Source organism: Anabrus simplex, chromosome 1 (assembly GCF_040414725.1).
Source record: "Anabrus simplex isolate iqAnaSimp1 chromosome 1, ASM4041472v1, whole genome shotgun sequence".
NCBI classification, from domain to species: Eukaryota; Metazoa; Arthropoda; class Insecta; order Orthoptera; family Tettigoniidae; genus Anabrus; species Anabrus simplex.
In genome coordinates, this window is record NC_090265.1 from 245,563,804 (window position 1) to 245,583,130 (window position 19,327).

General features: G+C 40.1%; 1 protein-coding gene across 1 annotated transcript in view; it reads right to left on the reverse strand.

Moving 5' to 3' along the window:
• The window catches only part of LOC136862482 (testis-expressed protein 2), a 483,604-nt gene that overhangs the window by 254,176 nt on the left and 210,101 nt on the right, over positions 1–19,327 (reverse strand). The window contains exon 7 of the mRNA XM_068225772.1: positions 11,719–11,900. Coding sequence (XP_068081873.1) covers positions 11,719–11,900 — 182 coding nt within the window. The remainder of the gene's footprint in view (positions 1–11,718; positions 11,901–19,327) is intronic.

Sequence of the window (19,327 nt, forward strand, 5' to 3'; positions counted from 1 at the left end):
GGGGCAAAGATGTACAGGTTCATCGTTGTTGGCAAGCACAATGTATATGAATTAGAATGGATTTGAGTACTTTAGCTCGGATGATAACAGAGCTGAGAGCGGAAAATAAAGCCAGTATTGAGTCTATGAGAACCGAGTGTAAGGCCAGTGCCGAATCTATGAAAGCCGAAACTAAAGCTAGTATTGAAAGACTTGAACGTAATCAATCGGAGATGTGAGCGGAAAATAAAGCCAGTATTGAAAGACTGGAACTTAGTCAATCGCGGATGAGGTCGGAAAGCAAGGCTAGTGCGGAGTCTATAAAGGCTGAAACTAAAGCCAGTGTTGACTCTATTAGGACTGAATTTAAAGATAACCAGACTAGGTTAGCTCAGGAAATTAAAGATAGTCAGGCAAAATTAAAACAAGAAATCGAAAGGACGGTTACTAATTCAGTAGCTAGTATAGCTCAAGAATTTAATGAGAGACTAGGCGCACTCAAGAAAACGATGGTCGACAATATGAGCAAACATAAGACTGAGGTAGAAGCGAAAATTACTGAGCTTAGTGCCCAGATAAAAACACACAAGGAAAACACGACCGATGCTCAACTAAGATGGACTAAACGATTTAAAGAAATGTGCGATAGCATAATTCAGGTCGACAAAGGAGTTCGACAGGAAATCAAAATGAGCCAAGAAACCATTACAATCGAAGTAGATGGGCTGAAAACAGTTGTAAATGACAACAAGAAAGCTATCGAAGAAGTAGTGTCCAAAATGGACCACAAACTTCTTACATCTCGTGGAAAAGTAGGACAAATAGAAGACAAGATAAAGGAAATGTCAGACGAAATGTTGAGCATGTCAACCGAAATACAAACGTTACGGAAGCATAGTGATGGCACACAAGTTGTGACTGCTTCTGTGATAGAGAGGCAATCAAAGATGGAACAACAATTTAAGACAGGATTTGTTTGTTCTACTCCTAATGTGGTACAGGAGGTGGAAGCTCAAGGTCAAGCCGGAAGCAATACCGCATCACCAATTCAAGCGGATAACCGAGGAAACAGGCAGCAGATAGTGAACATTATACAATTGCAGGATAACCAACCTCGGAAGTTCAATAATCAGAATGGGCCAACACCGAAAACCTTTATTAAGGACTTGCAAGAATATTTCCGAGATAATGACATACCTCCGGAAAGACAATTACGAGTCACGGAGAAATACTTAGATTCTTCGGCTCATACTTGGTTTATGGCATTCCGGTACAGTTTTAATGACTTCAACGGGTTTAAAGCCGCATTTTTAGATAAATTTTGGAATTCAGACATTCAACACAATTTGAAGATGGAATGGTATGCCCGTAAATATGCTTTGTCACTTCCCACGAAGTTTTCTGAATTTTGCTCAAATCAGATTAGAAAAATTAGAGAACTAGATGATCCACTACCAGAGGAGGAACTATGCTGCGTTATTATCCGACAACTACCTCCAGTTGTCCAGAGGATATTAATAGCATCGAACATTCGAACGGCGATTGAACTCGAAAGAGTATTGAGACGGCTGGATATGACATTTAAGGATCATGCCCGAAATACTCGTGCCCTAAGTCATGAAATCCACATGACTTATGCTGAGAAAGAAAGGACAGGCATCCCACAGAAAAACAAAGAGGTGCAGACCCAAGAAAGACCCGAGAGAAATGAAACCAGAGAAGAACGAAGAGCACAGAGGAACTTCCGTGGATACCAGCCCTATTCGAGGAGAACAAGAGGAAGAGATCGTTATTTTGACCGAAGTTCTCGAGGAGCAAGATATTCCACCGAAATGGGAAGGAGTTATTACCAGTTTCATCAACCAAGGGGGACAAACGAAGAAAACAAAGAATATGTCCAGGAGCTGAAGAGAAAAGCGGAAGAAGGCGAAAAATGGAGAAGAGCTATTTTAAGTCAAAACACCGATCCGGATGTGACAGGCTCAGAATCCTTCGCTTTCCAGGAGGAAAGGAGAAGACGGAAAGAAGAGGAAGAGATGGCGCATAAATCCGAAATAAGTCAGGAGTGAAAAAAAAACGTCAATTTTTAACTGAGGAAAAAAAAGATGTATTGGCGAATGGACAAGGGAGCAGCTATGAAATAATTCAGGTGGACACATGGCTCACATGACCACAGGATTTACTGGAAGAAAGACGTTCGGATAGCAACCTGAATAAGGGCAAATTACCTGTCATTACGGCACGAGTATTTGACAGAAAAGTGTCTTGTCTCATCGACACCGGAGCCACTATCAGCGTTATATCCAACAATTTATTAAAGGAGCTGCAGGAGAAAGGTGACATACCGTCAATCTCGGTATCTAACATGAAGATTAGGGGCATCATACCGGATAAGTCCGTGGAATGTAAAATGCAAGTTTTTCTTACCCCACGGATAGGAACTTCAGAATTTCCTCACATTTTCGTGGTAATGTCTCGGATCCAACATAATATGATCCTAGGAGTAGATTTCTTACAGTATTACCAGGCTCAGATTAAATTTGAATCAAATCAGGTTGTGTTAAGAATGAATGAATGTTCAAAAATCGTATCCCTAGATGATAGTGAAAATACTTCATGTCAAGAATTGGTTACTAACCAATTGTCATCGCGGGATGATACCCAGGATATATTGGTAGACCCGGGGAAAGAAGAAGTTTTTCTTGAGGAAATAAAAACTAAAGCTCAAGAGGTAGAGGGAACTCCCGAACAAAAATTGGCAGTTGAGTCATTACTATTGAAATATAGGGCGGTGTTTGCAGATAAGCCAGGGGTAATTCCCGACTTTAAATATACCCTGCTAATGAATGATTGGTCTCCGTATAAGAAAAAGATATACCCTATCCCGGATAAATATCATGATAGAGTGGGGAAAGTGATCGAGGAAATGGAGAGAGATGGCATTATTGAGAAGGCCCGAACTCCATATTTGAAAGCTATCGTTATTGTCCCTAAGCCAGATGGTTCCCTCAGATTATGTTTGGACGCTCGTACTGTCAACGAAAGTTTAATTCCAGAGAATGATAGGATGCCCAATGTCAAGGATATACTCCGGAGATTTTCAGGCATGAATCTGTTATCGATCATGGATGTGACTTCTTCCTATTACCATATTGTGCTGGAGGAGAAATCTAGGCTATTCACTGGATTCCTGTATGGACAACACACCTATGTGTTCATTCGTCTCCCATTTGGGATCAAGAATTCAGGGGCGGCTCTATTAAGGGCCTTAGATCGATGCCTGACATTAGAGGTAAAAGAGTTTACTACTCGATTTGTGGACGATATCATCGTTGCCTCCAAAACCTTTGAAGAACACATGATAAAGTTGGAGAAACTACTGGCAAATCTTGGGGAAGCAGGGTTCCGAGTTAATTTGAAGAAATCCCAGTTCCTTCGGAGGGAAATCCAGTTTGTAGGCCATGTTATCGACGGGGAGAACATTAAACCCAATCCCGCCAAGATAACCGCTATTTGTGATTTTCCACGGCCCAAAAAGTTAAAACATGTGCGTCAATTCCTAGGCATGTGTTAATTTTTTACGCAAACTTTTGCCCAGGTTATACGAAAACCATATCGCCATTGCAGGAATTATTGAAAAAAGATCGAAAGTGGAAATGGTCAGCTGAAGAAGAACAAGCTTTCCTCCAGACTAAGGAAATGCTAAGAAACAATGTTAAACTTAGTTATCCCGATTATGAACGACCATTCGTTGTTCAGACGGACGCTTCGAAGATTGGAGTCTGAGCGGTCTTATTCCAGGAAAGCCCAGAAAACCCGGAAGATAGGAGCTTTATTGCCTTCATAAGCAGAAAACTACGGCCAAATGAGAAAGGATACACCATAATGGAACTGGAAATGTTAGCTATAGTTTATGCGCTGAAGCAATAGAGGAAAATAATTTATGAGTTTCCCATAGTAATCCGCACAGATCACCATGCCCTGACGTTCATGACACGCACAACAATGAGTAGCGAGAGGGTGATGAGGTGGACACTTTTCGTCCAACAGTTCGATATTGAAGTCGAGCATTGTCCTGGCGAACAAAATGTGTTAGCGGATTATTTAAGCCGTAATCCGGAAGCGGATATAAAAGTTAATCAGATCGAGCTAATTCCAGATGACTTGGAGCTCTTACGAAAGCTGCAGTATTTTCCACAAATGCTGAAAAGGGACGCAACCTTACGACCTTTGATCGATTATCTGTCTGGGAAGATCGAACCAGGAGATCCCGGTTATAAATCACTGAAACGGAAGGCTAAACGGTACCTCTACCAAGGGGATATTTTGTATCAATTTGTGGATCCCATGAAAGTTAAATTAAAGGCTGTGGTACCCAGGAAAATTCGGGAAGAATTAGTATGGCATGTGCATAGAATTACGGGTCATGCAGGACTCGATAAGAAGGTAGCGACTATCAAGGAAACCTTTACTTGGGATAAACTCCGTCAGTAGGTAAGGAAAGTTTTACGCACTTGTGATACGTGCCAAAGAACGAAAGTCAGTCCGCATCTTGCTAAGCAAAAACCCGTCCCTATTATTCCGGATGAACCACTAAGCCTATTCGCAATGGACCTATTTGGCCCGATTCCAGCTAGTAGATTTAAGCATAAATTTGTAATTGTGACCATGGATGTGTTCTCAAAATTTCTGACCCTATTTCCGATTCAGAAGGCAAACGCAAAATCAGTTCTAGGGAGATTAAAGAAAAACATAACCCCTATGATGGGGAAACCCAAGGTCCTTCTAACTGACCACGGATCGCAATTTACGGCTGAAGAGTTCAAACGAGGCCTGTCAGAAATGGGGATCAAGCACACCATGAATTCGATCCGTAATCCAGCAAGTAATCCCACTGAACGAATAATGCAAGAGATTTCAAAGTTCTGCAGAATTTATTGTCAGAACAGGCATGACTTGTGGATCAACGTGTTGCCAATAATAATGGAAGTGATAAATAACACGGTGCATGAGGATACGAAATTAATTCCATCAGTCGTCCACTTCAATAAATATCCAGACCGAACTTGGGGTGGTGTAATCCCGCACCTGGATCAAAGACGTCCTACACATGCCGAGATCATTCTCCAGGCGAGAGAAAACCTTGTGGATCATGCCAGACGAAGACAGAGGAGAATCCGGAAGAAGAGATTTCATCGTCCCTTAAATGTTGGCGAATATGTATTACACCGTAAACCAGCTATTTCAAGTCCAGTTGAGAAATTCTACGCGAAGTTCGCGCCTTTACATATTGGACCTTATAGAATAATTAAAAACCTAGGTAACAATGCTTATAAAGTGGAGAGCCTTGACGGACAGTTTAGAGCTACTTATAATAATGCTGGGAATTTACGTGTTTATCACAAGTCCGGGAGAAATCCTAGGAATTAATCCGGAGAATGAGCTGGAACGGCATGCACATTTTACGTGTACATGTGATAAAGTGAACTGAGCTGTTACGATTTAATCTGCTAATTAAATCCTAAATCAACCAAGGGGGATTTATGTACACATCTAAATGGTGCCTCAGTTAATTTAGGAAAGATAGACAAAATTTTATTACGGAATATTGGTTTACGAGACCGCGTGTGTCAGCTGTTACCGTGCCGTGCCGATGGGAGCCAGCCGAAAGTAGGTCAACAGCTGTTGAAGGCTGCCAGCGCACGCAGTTACGTCACCTGACACACTGACAGACGAGAGGGGAGATTATTCTCGAAAATCCACTCACAGCTGTCAAAGACGAATCACGGCGCATGATGGCAAACAGCCAATGGAAATAAAGGAAGGTGCTAGAAAATCTTAGGATTTTTCTAGAACAAAGTCGAGGAAGAGTCCCTTGTGAAACACCGAACAGTACAGAAGAGTACCTTAAGAAACGACGACAGAATAATTTTGAAGAAAGTCGTACAGTCGTATTCTTACGGAGAAGACGAACAGTGCATTCTCTACGGAAAAGAAGAGTATTTGCAGACGACGTTAATACCTGTATAATTCTCGTAAGGCACAACCATTGCTTTGAGTGCCCGTGCAACTTGTCGTTAGCTCCATGCAGTATTCAGCGGGTTTATTACAGCCGCACATTTTCCCGTGTGGAACTTGCTGAACCGCAGACAATTCGTGTGTCTATTGAAGCCGAGTTTTATAATAGAAACTCATGGAATGTTCCGTTGGACATTATAAAGGAAAGGCACGACCTTAAGGGAATATTCGAGAAATAATCTGGCTTTTAAACATCGTAGTAACCAGTAATATTATTTGTCAGCTTTAAGACGTATCGTAACTAGGTGACTGTGTTTGGAAGTCGAAGCTGGTAGTAAACCTGGACCTGAAAATACATCGTTGCACCAGTTAAGTGTTGTGAATAATTTAGTGAGTTACAACTAGTGTGGATTCTATTGTTAATACAGAATTTTAGTTTCAGCTATCTCCGTGAAACTTAGCAGCCAAGATGCAACGAACACGAGGAAAAGCTTGGAATTTTACGGAACTTTGCTGGAGTAATACGACAATGCTGGACGTAGCCATGGTCATGATGGATTAGACTCCAGTGTGCACGCCAACACGATGACCTTGTACACCTGTAAACCATCATAGCTGAGGAAGAGGACACCGACGCCCATAGCAGCATCCCGACGCCACGAACTCTCATCCGAACTATAAGTACCGCTGTAAAATTTCTTCTCTTTTAGTAGATGCCTAGTAGATTGTATTCTTGCTTAGAGGAATGTAGTTTTTTTAGTAATGTTGTACTTAATGGTGATGGTAGAGTATTCATTCCTTCGTTGATCTGTGATTTCAATATTGTTCTATCTTTGCATTTTCTTGGAATAATGGTTTCCTTTTTTCGAATTCGGTGATGAGTAATCCCTGTTGCCAGTGAGTTTACAAGGTCAGAAGTAATCACGATCTTCAAAAGGACATTATAAGGGATTAAGACCTAATAATAACGAGAATAATAATAATAAAAATAAAATAAGGTAATAATAATCATGACAAAGAGGATGTGATTAAATAGGAGTAAATTGTGATTAAATCGTAATCTTAAAAAGCTGTTAGACATGTGTGATAATTGATACTAGAAGGGAAGGTAATCGACGAGTAATAGGAACAACTCATCGAGAGAACGTTCTAGGAGCCATTGTAGGAAATAAAAATAATTTTAATAATAATAATGAAGGTCGGAAAATTTTAACGAGTTGTTGAGAAAACTGAGCGATCATTGTGATAGTAAATTTTGATGAATTGACGATATGGGACTACTAGGGTGCATATCAGTCATAATAATTATAATGGATCACAGTGATTATATTGAGTGATGATGGTGATAGTGATTTATGATGGTATGAAAAGATTTAGGGACTAATAATAGTTCTTGTTCTTCACTCAACAACTGATATGAATAATGCACGACTTAATCATTATTTGATTTTCTCGAGGCTCTTAAACGCATATTTCTAATGATGGTGGTGATTATTCATCGAGAAAAATTTTGGTCATCCTATTTCATCTTATAACTACAGTCATGAGGAGTTCTCATTTTGGTCAGGTAATGTTGTAAGGGTCTTCAACCGAATTCAAGAGGAAGAGAAAGTTACAATAAAATAATAATAATAATAATAATAATAAAAATATTATAGTTCTATTGTGTGATAAATCTACTTTTAAACAGTTGTTAGAATTATGTTATTTCGTGACATTTACCCACATCATTCCAGGAATGCTTATCTTTTGTGTATTTGATGTGATTGATGATGCATTGATATTGTTGTTGTTGATTACACATAGTGTTGCGTGATACTCTATCCATCCATAGAATACTAGTTAGTTAGGAAATGTTATTAAGAATTCTAAAGGAATACAGTCGAGCGAAGTCTACGAGAGAGGGGAAGTTCGCCAAAGGATTTTTCAAAATTTTCAAACATAAGAAATTTCTCGAAGTGGTAAAGAGTTTTCCAAAATTTATAACGACGATCTCAAACATTGTAAGGAGTTTTCCAAAAGTGATTTATATAGAACTTATTAAGAATAAGCTAAAGAATTTCATGATAGTGATAAATGATTTAGAAAGGATTTTTCACAAGTGTGGTAAAGTAAATCTTTAACATTTTTTTTTTAAATAAGTAAATGCAAATTTCAATTGTGAAGTTTCTCAAAGTGGTATTAAAGTAATTTACCTGAGAATTTTCTAAACCTGTGTTGCAATTGAAAATGATAGCATTGCTAATCACATGATTAATTCAATGTTGCAGAGTAAAATGTTGGAGGGAGTATCATTGAAGAAGTAAGAAGTAAGTCACCAATGGCCCTGTAAAAATAAATGTTCTGTCGGTCGGTCCCGTAACAGCAAGTTGGCCCTGCGAACAGTCCACCCTTTGGGACTCTCATTTCGCCGACTAAGCGACCCCGGAGAAGGGGACACTATAGAGGGGCAGTCCTCTCCTAATATACATCAGCGAGGGACGCATACCACAACAGGTGTACTCTAAATTGACGCGGAATTCAATCAATCAATCAATCAATCAATCAATCAATCAATACTGATCTGCATTTAGGGCAGTCGCCCAGGTGGCAGATTCCCTATCTGTTGCTTTCCTAGCCTTTTCCTAAATGATTTCAAAGAAATTGGAAATTTATTGAACATCTCCCTTGGTAAGTTATTCCAATCCCTAACTCCCCTTCCTATAAATGAATATTTGCCTCAGTTAGTCCTCTTGAATTCCAACTTTATCTTCATATTGTGATCTTTCCTACTTTTATAAACGCCATTTAAATTTATTCGTCTACTAATGTCATTCCACGCCATCTCTCCGCTGACAGCTCGGAACATACCACTTAGTCGAGCAGCTCTTCTTCTTTCTCTCAGTTCTTCCCAACCCAAACATTGCAACATTTTTGTAACGCTACTCTTTTGTCGGAAATCACTCAGAACAAATCGAGCTGCTTTCCTTTGGATTTTTTCCAGTTCTTGAATCAGGTAATCCTGGTGAGGGTCCCATACACTGGAACCATACTCTAGTTGGGGTCTTACCAGAGACTTATATGCACTCTCCTTTACATCCTTACTACAACCCCTAAACACCCTCATAACCATGTGCAGAGATCGGTACCCTTTATTTACAATCCCATTTATGTGATTACCCCAATGAAGATCTTTCCTTATATTAACACCTAGATACTTACAATGATCCCCAAAAGGAACTTTCACCCCATCAACGCAGTAATTAAAACTGAGAGGACTTTTCCTATTTGTGAAACTCACAACCTGACTTTTAACCCCGTTTATCAACATACCATTGCCTGCTGTCCATCTCACAACATTTTCGAGGTCGCATTGCAATTGCTCACAATCTTGTAACTTATTTATCACTCTATAGAGAATAACATCATCCGCAAAAAGCCTTACCTCCGATTCCACTCCTTTACTCATATCATTTATATATATAAGAAAACATAAAGGTCCGATAACACTGCCCTGAGGAACTTCCCTCTCAACTATTACAGGGTCAGACAAAGTTTCACCTACTCTAACTCTCTGAGATCTATTTTCTAGAAATATAGCAACCCATTCAGTCACTCTTTTGTCTAGTCCAATTGCACTCATTTTTGCCAGTAGTCGCCCATGATCTACCCTATCAAATGCTTTAGACAGGTCAATCGCGATACAGTCCATTTGACCTCCAGAATCCAAGATATCTGCTATATCTTGCTGGAATCCTACAAGTTGAGCTTCAGTGGAATAATCTTTCCTAAAACCGAATTGCCTTCTATCGGACCAGTTATTAATTTCACAAACATGTCTAATATAATCAGAAAGAATGCCTTCCCAAAGCTTACATACAATGCATGTCAAACTTACTGGCCTGTAACTTTCAGCTTTATGTCTATCACCCTTTCCTTTATACACAGGGGCCACTATAGCAACTCTCCATTCAACTGGTATAGCTCCTCCGACCAAACAATAATCAAATAAGTACTTCAGATATGGTACTATATCCCAACCCATTGTCTTTAGTATATCCCCAGAAATCTGATCAATTCCAGCCGCTTTTCTAGTTTTCAACTTTTGTATCTTATTGTAAATGTCATTGTTATCATATGTAAATTTTATTACTTCTTTGGCCTTAGTCTCCTCCTCTACCTGGACATTATCTCTAAATTGGTCCTCTACTCTACGCAGTACACAATGTTTTAAAATGTGTTCATATCCTTCCGTGTTTAGAGCTTTCTTAAGCGCAATAAGGGGATCACACTGTACCATATCCTATTCTAATTTCGTCCTAGCTCAGGGGTAGAAGCATGTGGTGCGTCCAAATAGGGTCAATTGCAAATATAAAAAAATACATTTAAGTACATGGACAGGTAATATGTACATAAATCTAGTGAATGAGGACTCGAGAAATCAGGTAAAATGGATTTATTATACTAAAAACATAAAAAGAAACCATACTGAATAAAAAATTCAAATAAAACAACTGACCACTGGTTATGTCAATCAAAGAGAATCACCCAAATTTTTACATGAATTACAATTTTCAAACCAATCATCTCCAAACGATGCGGGAAACAAACCCGAGATATTAAGTGAGTTTCAAATGGAATAGAATATGGAAAAATTTACATAATGTGGTTGCGCACTCGGAAGAAAAAAATTAAAGTTTACAAGGTGCGTCCGATCGTTAAGACGTACGAAAACCAAAGATGCTGAACAGAGCCTTGCTCCTGCTGAGGAGCCAAAAGGCCGGAAACTGGGAAATACTCAAACAGCCAATCAAGGAAGCTACCTAAGATTCGACCCGAAGTTTCACCAATACAAATTAGCATTATTTTCACCCATAGAATAACAGCACCATATATGGTAATATAAGAAATGTATTCTAGAGGTTTTGATTGCGAAACTCGGCGATTTCGTGATCGAAGCCTCCACGTGGCAACTACAGGGTGATACAAAAAATGTGTTACAACAAACACATTACTGGAGATCTCCAATATCAATGTCTTCCAACACTCATAATGATTATTAAATATTAACAGTTCACAGTCTTTCCTGTAAGTTCTGAAAATTCTTTAAATACACAAATTTCACAAAATTAAAACACACAGAAATTTACATGAATTTACCCCAACACAAAAAATATTCAATTGACTTCAATTTCACAGCAACAAAAAATATTCAATTGGCTTCTTCAAAAATGTCAGTTCCTTAGTTTCTTTCAATGACTGTTTCATGACAAATTCAGAATTAAATGATTGCACAGATTCTATCAACTCACCATCAGCGACAATTATACATCAGAAATGGGGAAAAAATCTGTGCAAAAGAAATATTATTCATGATTTTACATTTTTTTTTTGAAAATAGTCCTCAGAGTGGTGTAAAATAGGGGTTCCAATCTATACAGTGGTTCCTAAAATGTTAAAAGTAGAAAATTTCACTAGCGATACATGCTATTAAAACCAGAATGCTCCTTCACAGAAATTGAGTATGTTCACAAAGTGTTTAATAAGTACTGGACCTATAGGAGTGACTGTCACACTCCTTGGCAACAAGTTGGTGAATGAAATGAAATTCAATGGGGTCAATCAATATTAACTGGGGTTATAGATGAAAGAAAGTATAAATGTCTGTGGTTAATTACCTTTGACATATTCAATATACACCAGAGCACAAGGTACACCATAATGAGTGTCTACTTTATTTACCTGCATCAGTTATATCCACATTATCATCTTCAATGCTTGGGGTAGCAGCTCCACTATCAATGGAACCAACATCGGGATGTTCATTTCCGTCCTCTACATCACTTCTCCCCTTCAAATACTGAATTCCGAACTTGGAGAAACTCTTCAGTTCAATGCATATGGGATATTTTTTGCTCCACAGTCTGCATACAAAATATAAAGTTAGAAATAAACAAAACATGATAAGAAATGGATATAAGACTAGGACAAAATACTAAATTACAACATACCAACTAATTAACGATGTTTACAATCATTCTGGGTGTTTAAGAAAATTTAGAATCAATAATGGATTAAACATTTACCACTACTCCTTTTGGCAGTGATGTTTACTACAATTCTAAATAACAAAACAGCAATATTATCAGCCCCCTATATAGTAATTGTAGAGAATTCAAGATTTCCAACCTTTCAAACAATGAGGATATTGGCAAGATGAGGAAAGACTCATAAAATATGGGAAAATGACTCTATAAAGACCTTGCATGCCTAGAAGTGGAAGCTGAGAAAATTTGAAAGTATCTTATAGCATCTGAAAAAATGTTCTGAGAAAATTTCCCAAAATTTTATGATTATTGTTGTTTTAAGGGGCCAAACACCGAGATCAACAATCCGTCCAAAAATGTATTCCCCGAGAATACCATTATAGTTTAATTATGATTCATTTTGTCATTATGTTAGATCTGTTGGGTCAGTCTGCTTGATGATGGTGTAGTGGTGATGATGGTATTGGTGTTGATTGTCATCATAGCCATGGTCATTTTTCATAATTTTTTCTACTTCAGTTTCCTGGGCACTGTTAGCAAACTCCCATTTTTTAAGTCTTTTTGAGTAGGATACCCTCTTAGGCAAGATGGCACCGGGTGGCAGAGACAGAGAATGCACGAGCGATCTCTCACAGTATTGCAAGTTGTCCACTTCATGACCGTATCGATGAGTATACTCAACATAATTAAAGAACCACCTGATCGATACTTTACTTTTTGCGTTGGGCAAAATTAAATATAAATTATCACTCACAGAACATGTTTCGACCACTTAGTGGTCATCATCAGCTGTATAAGGAAAACTTAGATGAAAAATATTGGACAATAAGCACAAGCGTTAATGTTTAGGTTATCGAAAAAATATTTGCTGTGTTGACTGTTTGATTGGTAAAAGTTCTTTGGAATATTCACTGTTATAAAATGGCGGTCATCTGGTTAGGGCAGCTTGCCTCACGTTATCATATCTTGGAAAGATGTTTATTCCGTGCTGCCTTGGGGTCTGTCTTTGTGCACGACCTAGTGTAGTAGCGATGTGACACGGTTTTATTGTTCGTGCAATCCACAGAAGAAAAGGGAAGTGGAGTTGTGTCATCATCCAGTACATCATTTGACGGAGGAGGGAGACTTAGCAGTGATTCCGTGACGTCGTGCTTTATTATTTCATTTTTTCGTCTTATTTGTTGTCTGTCAACCCATTCCATGTATTTACTGATGTGCTCGTATAAGAGGTCTTTTTGCTCATTCATTTCATTAAGATTCCGTTCCCCATTTTCTAATTTATCAAGAATAATGTAGATGTTTTCTAGGTTGCTCATTAGTGTTCCTTTATTGAGCTTACGTATGATTTGAAGGTCCTGTTTGATATTAGTGAATTTGTGGTTTGCTTCTTTCATATGAGCTCCCATAGCAGATAATCTTCTGTGTTTCTCTGCATTGACGTGTTCCTGATATCTAATTATGAAGCTCCTTCCTGATTGTCCCACATATGTTTTTTTACACTGAGTACATGTCAACTTATAAATGCCAGATTCTTGGAATTCATCATCTTGAAGTTTATTGGCTCTATTGTGATTAAAGAATCTATGTTTCGTATTGTTTTTGGTTGAAAAAGCTACTTTGGCAAAACATAGATTCTTTAATCACAATAGAGCCAATAAACTTAAAGTTTTGTGCAAACTGTAAGGTTTTTAATCCTGAAGACTGTGTGATAGTCGGCCAAAGGCCACATGAGCAGCACAAAGCCTGTTTTCCACATCCTGTTCTGAAGTACAGCTCTTTGACAAGATACTCCCAAAATAAGTGAAGTAGTCTGTTTGTTCTAGTTTGGTGTTTGAGATGGTAATGTTAAATTTTGGAATTTTAGTCCTGGTGCAGGCTGCGAAAGTACCTTGGTTTTTTTTGGTGTTGATGATGAGGCCAAAAAGGTCATATGCATCCTAAAAACTGTTTTTTCTTTTTCTTTTTTTCTATTTGCTTTACGTCGCACCGACTCAGATAGGTCTTATGGTGACAATGGGATGATAGGAAAGGCCTAGGAATGGGAAGGAAGCGGTCGTGGCCTTAATTAAGGTACAGCCCCAGCATTTGCCTGGTGTGAAAATGGAAAACCATCTTCAGGGCTGCCGACAGTGGGATTCAAACCCACTATTTCCTGGATGCAAGCTCACAGCTGCGTGCTCCTAACACCGCATGGCCAACTCGCCCGGTCTTGAAACTGTTGACTGACTGTTGCAGTTCCTCAGGTGTAAGAGCCGGTTATGTGGTATCATCAGCATACTGCATTTCAGTTACTCTAGTAACACTGGTATGTCTTCGCGAGTGAAGTCTGGACAAGTTGAAGAGGCCACCATCAAAGCAGTATTTAATCTCTATGCCGGGGTTGTCTGATGTTTCATAGAGCATGGCCGCCAAATACAAGGCAACCACAGTTGGAGCAATTACGCAACCCTGCTTTAATTCATGTGTGATTGGGAATGGTGTGGAGAAGTTATTTTGATGGAGAATCTGTCCAGTCATACCATAATGAAGTGCTTGCACCAGGCCCACAAAATGCTCAGGACAGCCAAAGCGTCTCAGAACTGCCCACATAGCGAGTCTCTCACAGTGTACAGCAATTAAAACACCAAAGACAGATAAATCAAACCAAAAGCAAGTGAAGAAGAAGTTTAAAAAAATACTAATATTGTACATGACATCCAGGCTGGTGAGATAGCACTGTTTGTCAATAACCACAATGTAGAAGCATCAGCTGGTGTTTATCCTGTCGTCGTGAAAGACATAGAAGACAAAACATCAGACTTGGGAGAGAGTGACGTTGCTGTATTAATCGGAGGGTCGAACGACGTGGTGCAAAACGATGGTGAAAACGTCCTGCTTGAAATGAAAATAAATTGGGTAAGCTAACTCACACCAGTGTGATAAAAGCCAATATTCTGCATAGATAGATATGACCTCATTTCAAATCTATATATATAAGACTTTTGTCTGTACATTGCTCAGAATTTAAACAGAATGGTATTTCTGTATTGGTCATTTCCACAGTAACAAGGAAATGCACGTTTTACTTTCCCATAATTTCTGCCTGTCTGTCCGTCTGTCTGTATGTACGTACGTACGCGCATCACAAGAAAAGGCTACAGAGAATTTAATGAAAATCAGTATGTAAAGTCGGGGAATGAGCCTCTATAATCTAGGCTATGAATCATTTTATTCACACTGAGCAAAATGGTAGTTTAGGGGAAGGCCTAAAATTTAATTCTCAAATATCTGTTATTAATGGTTCTGTTGATAAATACTACATAACTTAAGTTATATATAGATAGATAGATAAGAAATGGGTGAGCCCTGTTTTCGCAGAGCTCCACACGTAGGTCTATGAAGACCCTTTGTGCCCCTTGAACGGGTTTGCCTAGTCCAGACCTAGTGCTCCTATAAAGGATACCAGTGTTCGGATTTTGGCGTTCCTGATGTCCTCCAGGCTCACAAAATGTGAGCCCAGGTATCGATGTCTAGTGCCTGCAAAAGCCTCGCACTGACATAACACATGCGCGGAGGTCTCCTCCTCCTTACCGCATCTTCTACACATAGGATCCTGGGTGATTTTCATGATGTGTAGGTGTCTCTGTAAGGTATTGTGGCCTGTTAACAGTCCAACTACCATTCTCATTCTGGTCCTATTCAAATTCATTAGGACCTTTTTATAGCTTTGACTAGGCCCTTTGATAAGTTCACGTGCCTGTCTTGCTATGGTTAACCTCTTCCAAATATCTAGGTGAGACTGGTTTATCCATTGGGATATTGCCAGTCTCACACTTCGGAGTGACACTCCCAGGAAGGGCTCTGGTCCTGTGAAGGAACCCACTGAGCCCTGTTTCGCTAGTTTGTCAGCTTCTTCATTTCCACTGATTCCTGTGTGCCCAGGAACCCATAATAAGGTAACTGAGCTAAGCTCACACAGCTGATCTAACATCCTTTGGCATTCCCAAACCAGTTTTGATGTTGTTTTAACTGCACATAGTGCTTTTAACGCTGCCTGGCTATCACTACATATAGTGATGTGTCTTCTGTGTCCAGGCATTTTCCATATATTTAAAGCACAGGCTAGTATTGCGTATACTTCAGCCTGGAAAACAGTAGCATATTTACCCATAGGAAGGGAGAGCCTTGTCTTAGGCCCCCAGACCCCGGCGCCTGTGCCCGCCTCCGTCCGCGAGCCATCTGTGTACCATGTACAGCCCCCAGACTTAAGACGGGCCCCAGCGTCCGCGGCCCACTCCTCCCTTGTGGGTATCACCACTGTGAATTTATAATTCAAATTAAAGCTAGGCTTCATCAGATCCCCGATCATCATTGTCATAGGGCAAGTCTGGTGAAGCCTTGTAAGAATAGAGGCATGACCTCTATTCGGGTTTTTGAAGGACCATCCTCCGAGTGACCAAAGGCGATAGGCACTCATTCCCGCTATTACCTTAACATATAAATGTAAGGGGGGAAAACCTAGGATGGCCTCCATTGCACATAATGGTGTAGTATCCAGTGCCCCTGTTATTCCTAGACACGCAAGTCTTTGGACACTGTTTAACTTGGTGCTCACAGTTTTACTCTCTGAGCCTGGCCACCAGACTATAGATGCATAGGTGATCGTGGGCCGTACAATGGAGATATAGAGCCACTGGACCACCCTAGGTCTTAGGCCCCAAGTCTTCCCGACGGCCCTGCGACAGGCCCACATAATCTTGCGAGCCTTATCCACCTTATGATCTATATGTTTCTTCCAACTCAGTCTTGCCTCAAGGATTACCCCTAGGTACTTAACCGAGGTTGTCTTAACTAATTTTTGTCCGAATAGGAAAGGCTCTGACAGTCCGTCTAGCCTCCTCCTCCTGGTAAATACCACGAGCTCCGTCTTATCGGGATTAACCGACAAGTCTGTCTCGTGACACCATCTTTCCACCCTACGTAGAGAGCTCTGTACGAGTTCGGAAACCGTACTGGGGAAATTTCCTACCGCCATCAGGCTTATGTCGTCTGCATAGCCTTGGGCGTATATTCCTCCAACATTTAACCTGGTAAGTAGTTCATCCACTACCAGACACCATAATGTTGGTGATAATACTCCTCCCTGTGGACACCCCCTGTCTATATTAGCTCTCAACATTACAGCGTTGAGAGTAAACAGAACTTGACGGCCCTGCAGTGAGGCCATAATCCATTTTATGAGCATACTGCTCACTCCTCTTCTCTCTAGACTACGTTCTATGGAGCCCAAAGATGTATAGTTAAAGGCCCCTTCTATATCTAGGAATACAACCATAGCAAGTTGTTGCTGATCCAAGGCACTCTCCAGCCTAGAAACCAGCTGGTGTAGTGCCGTCTCAACCGACTTCCCTGGTTGATATGCATGTTGATGAGAATGCAGGGGAAAGTCTCTTAATACTTTCTCCCTGATATGTCTATCCACCAGTCTTTCCAAGGTCTTAAGTAGAAAAGACGTTAGACTAATGGGTCTATAATCCTTAGGTCTAGTATATGAAGACCTTCCGGGTTTAGGTATAAATACCACCTTCGCCTGACGCCACAAGGAGTACACGTACCCCATAGTGAGACAGGCTCTAAAGATTCTGACCAGGTATGGTATAAGGACCCCCCCCCCGCCTCCTGAAGAAGCGCCGGGAAGATCCCATCCACACCTGGGCTTTTGTAAGGGGCAAAGGATTCTAATGCCCACTTAACCCTTCTTGGGGTAACAATCTCTGCGGCTTCCCTCCAGCCACTTTTATCGGGTCTGAAGGATCCGCTCGATTCTACCTCACTATTCGTGATTACCGAACCTGGAAAGTGGGCATCAAGCAGTAAGCTCAGGGTCTCCCCCTCTGTGGATGTGTATCCACCAGAAGGAGTCTCCAATGAGCCCAGCCTTGCCCTTCTATCCAAGGTTAAAATTTTATGAAGCCTTGCCGCTTCATGTTGACTTTCAATGGAGTCACAAAATTGTCTCCAAGATTTCCTAGAAGCCTTCTTGACTTCTGACTTGTACCTTCTTTGAGATTCTTTGTAAGAATCTAGGCTTTCTTGATCCTGAAGTTCCCTGTATTTATTCCAGAGCCTTCGTGTATTTCTCCTCAGGTGTTCAAGATAACTATTCCACTTGAAGCTTCCTGTTACTCTTTTTGCCTTAACAATAGGGCAGTTTAATTCATAAGAGGTAACCAGTGTCCGTGTGAGGAAACTCACACTGAGCTCCAGCTCCTCTTTGTTTTTAATTATATTTGAGGGTCCTCCCTCCAGTCCCCTCCTCACGTCCTCCCTAAAAGATATCCAATCGGTTCGTCTAGGGTTTCTGTAAGACGGGATCTCGATGGAGCCCTCTATATAAAACACAATGTGTCTATGATCTGACAAGGAAGGCTCCAGAGAGACCTTCCAGTCTTTAAATTCCTGCATGATTCCCATGGAACCCAGGGTAAGATCTATGATCCCTTCGCTCCTATTATTAATGAAGGTAGGGGTATCACCAATATTCATGATCTCAAGATCAGTTGTACATAGAAATTCTATGAGGTGCTCTCCCCTTCGGTTTGTATTTTTACTTCCCCAAATGCTATGATGAGCATTGGCATCACATCCTACTACGAGGTTTAATCCTTGTTTCCTACAGTATATCACCAGTCTCTTGAACTCCTCCGGCGGGGGTGGAGATTCAGAGTCTCCTTGGAAATATGCAGAACAGACAACCAAGTCTCTTGGCTGTCCGCCCTCTTCATATCTCATTAGGACTGCTACTAGGTCTCTAGTAATGAAACCCGGTATAGCCCAAGCGTTATGATCCTTAACTAGTATACATGCTCTAGGCTTCTCCTCTGCTATTCCACTGAATAGAGTGAAACCTGCACAATTTAGTCCCATGATATGTCCCTGTCTAAGCCAGGGTTCTTGTATCAGGGCGACCGAAAACCCGCCTTTCTGGATACTTCTATTAAGTACCCTAGAGGCCGCTATACAATGTTGTATATTTGCTTGTATGAAAGTAATCATTCTTTACTTTCATAGAATACTTTACCTTAAGTTATATATAATTAAATTTCCAATCATTTATGTCTTATACATTTTAACCTACTGGCTATGATAACGGAGATATTCATGAATTTGTATTTTTATTGCTAAGTCCATATAAGCGCCGAGCCATAAGAAAATGGGTAAACAGAATTTAATGAAAATCGGTATATAGAGTTGGGGAATAAGAAACTACAGTCTAGGCTATAAACAATTTTGTTCACCCTGGATGAAATGGTAATTTAGGGAAA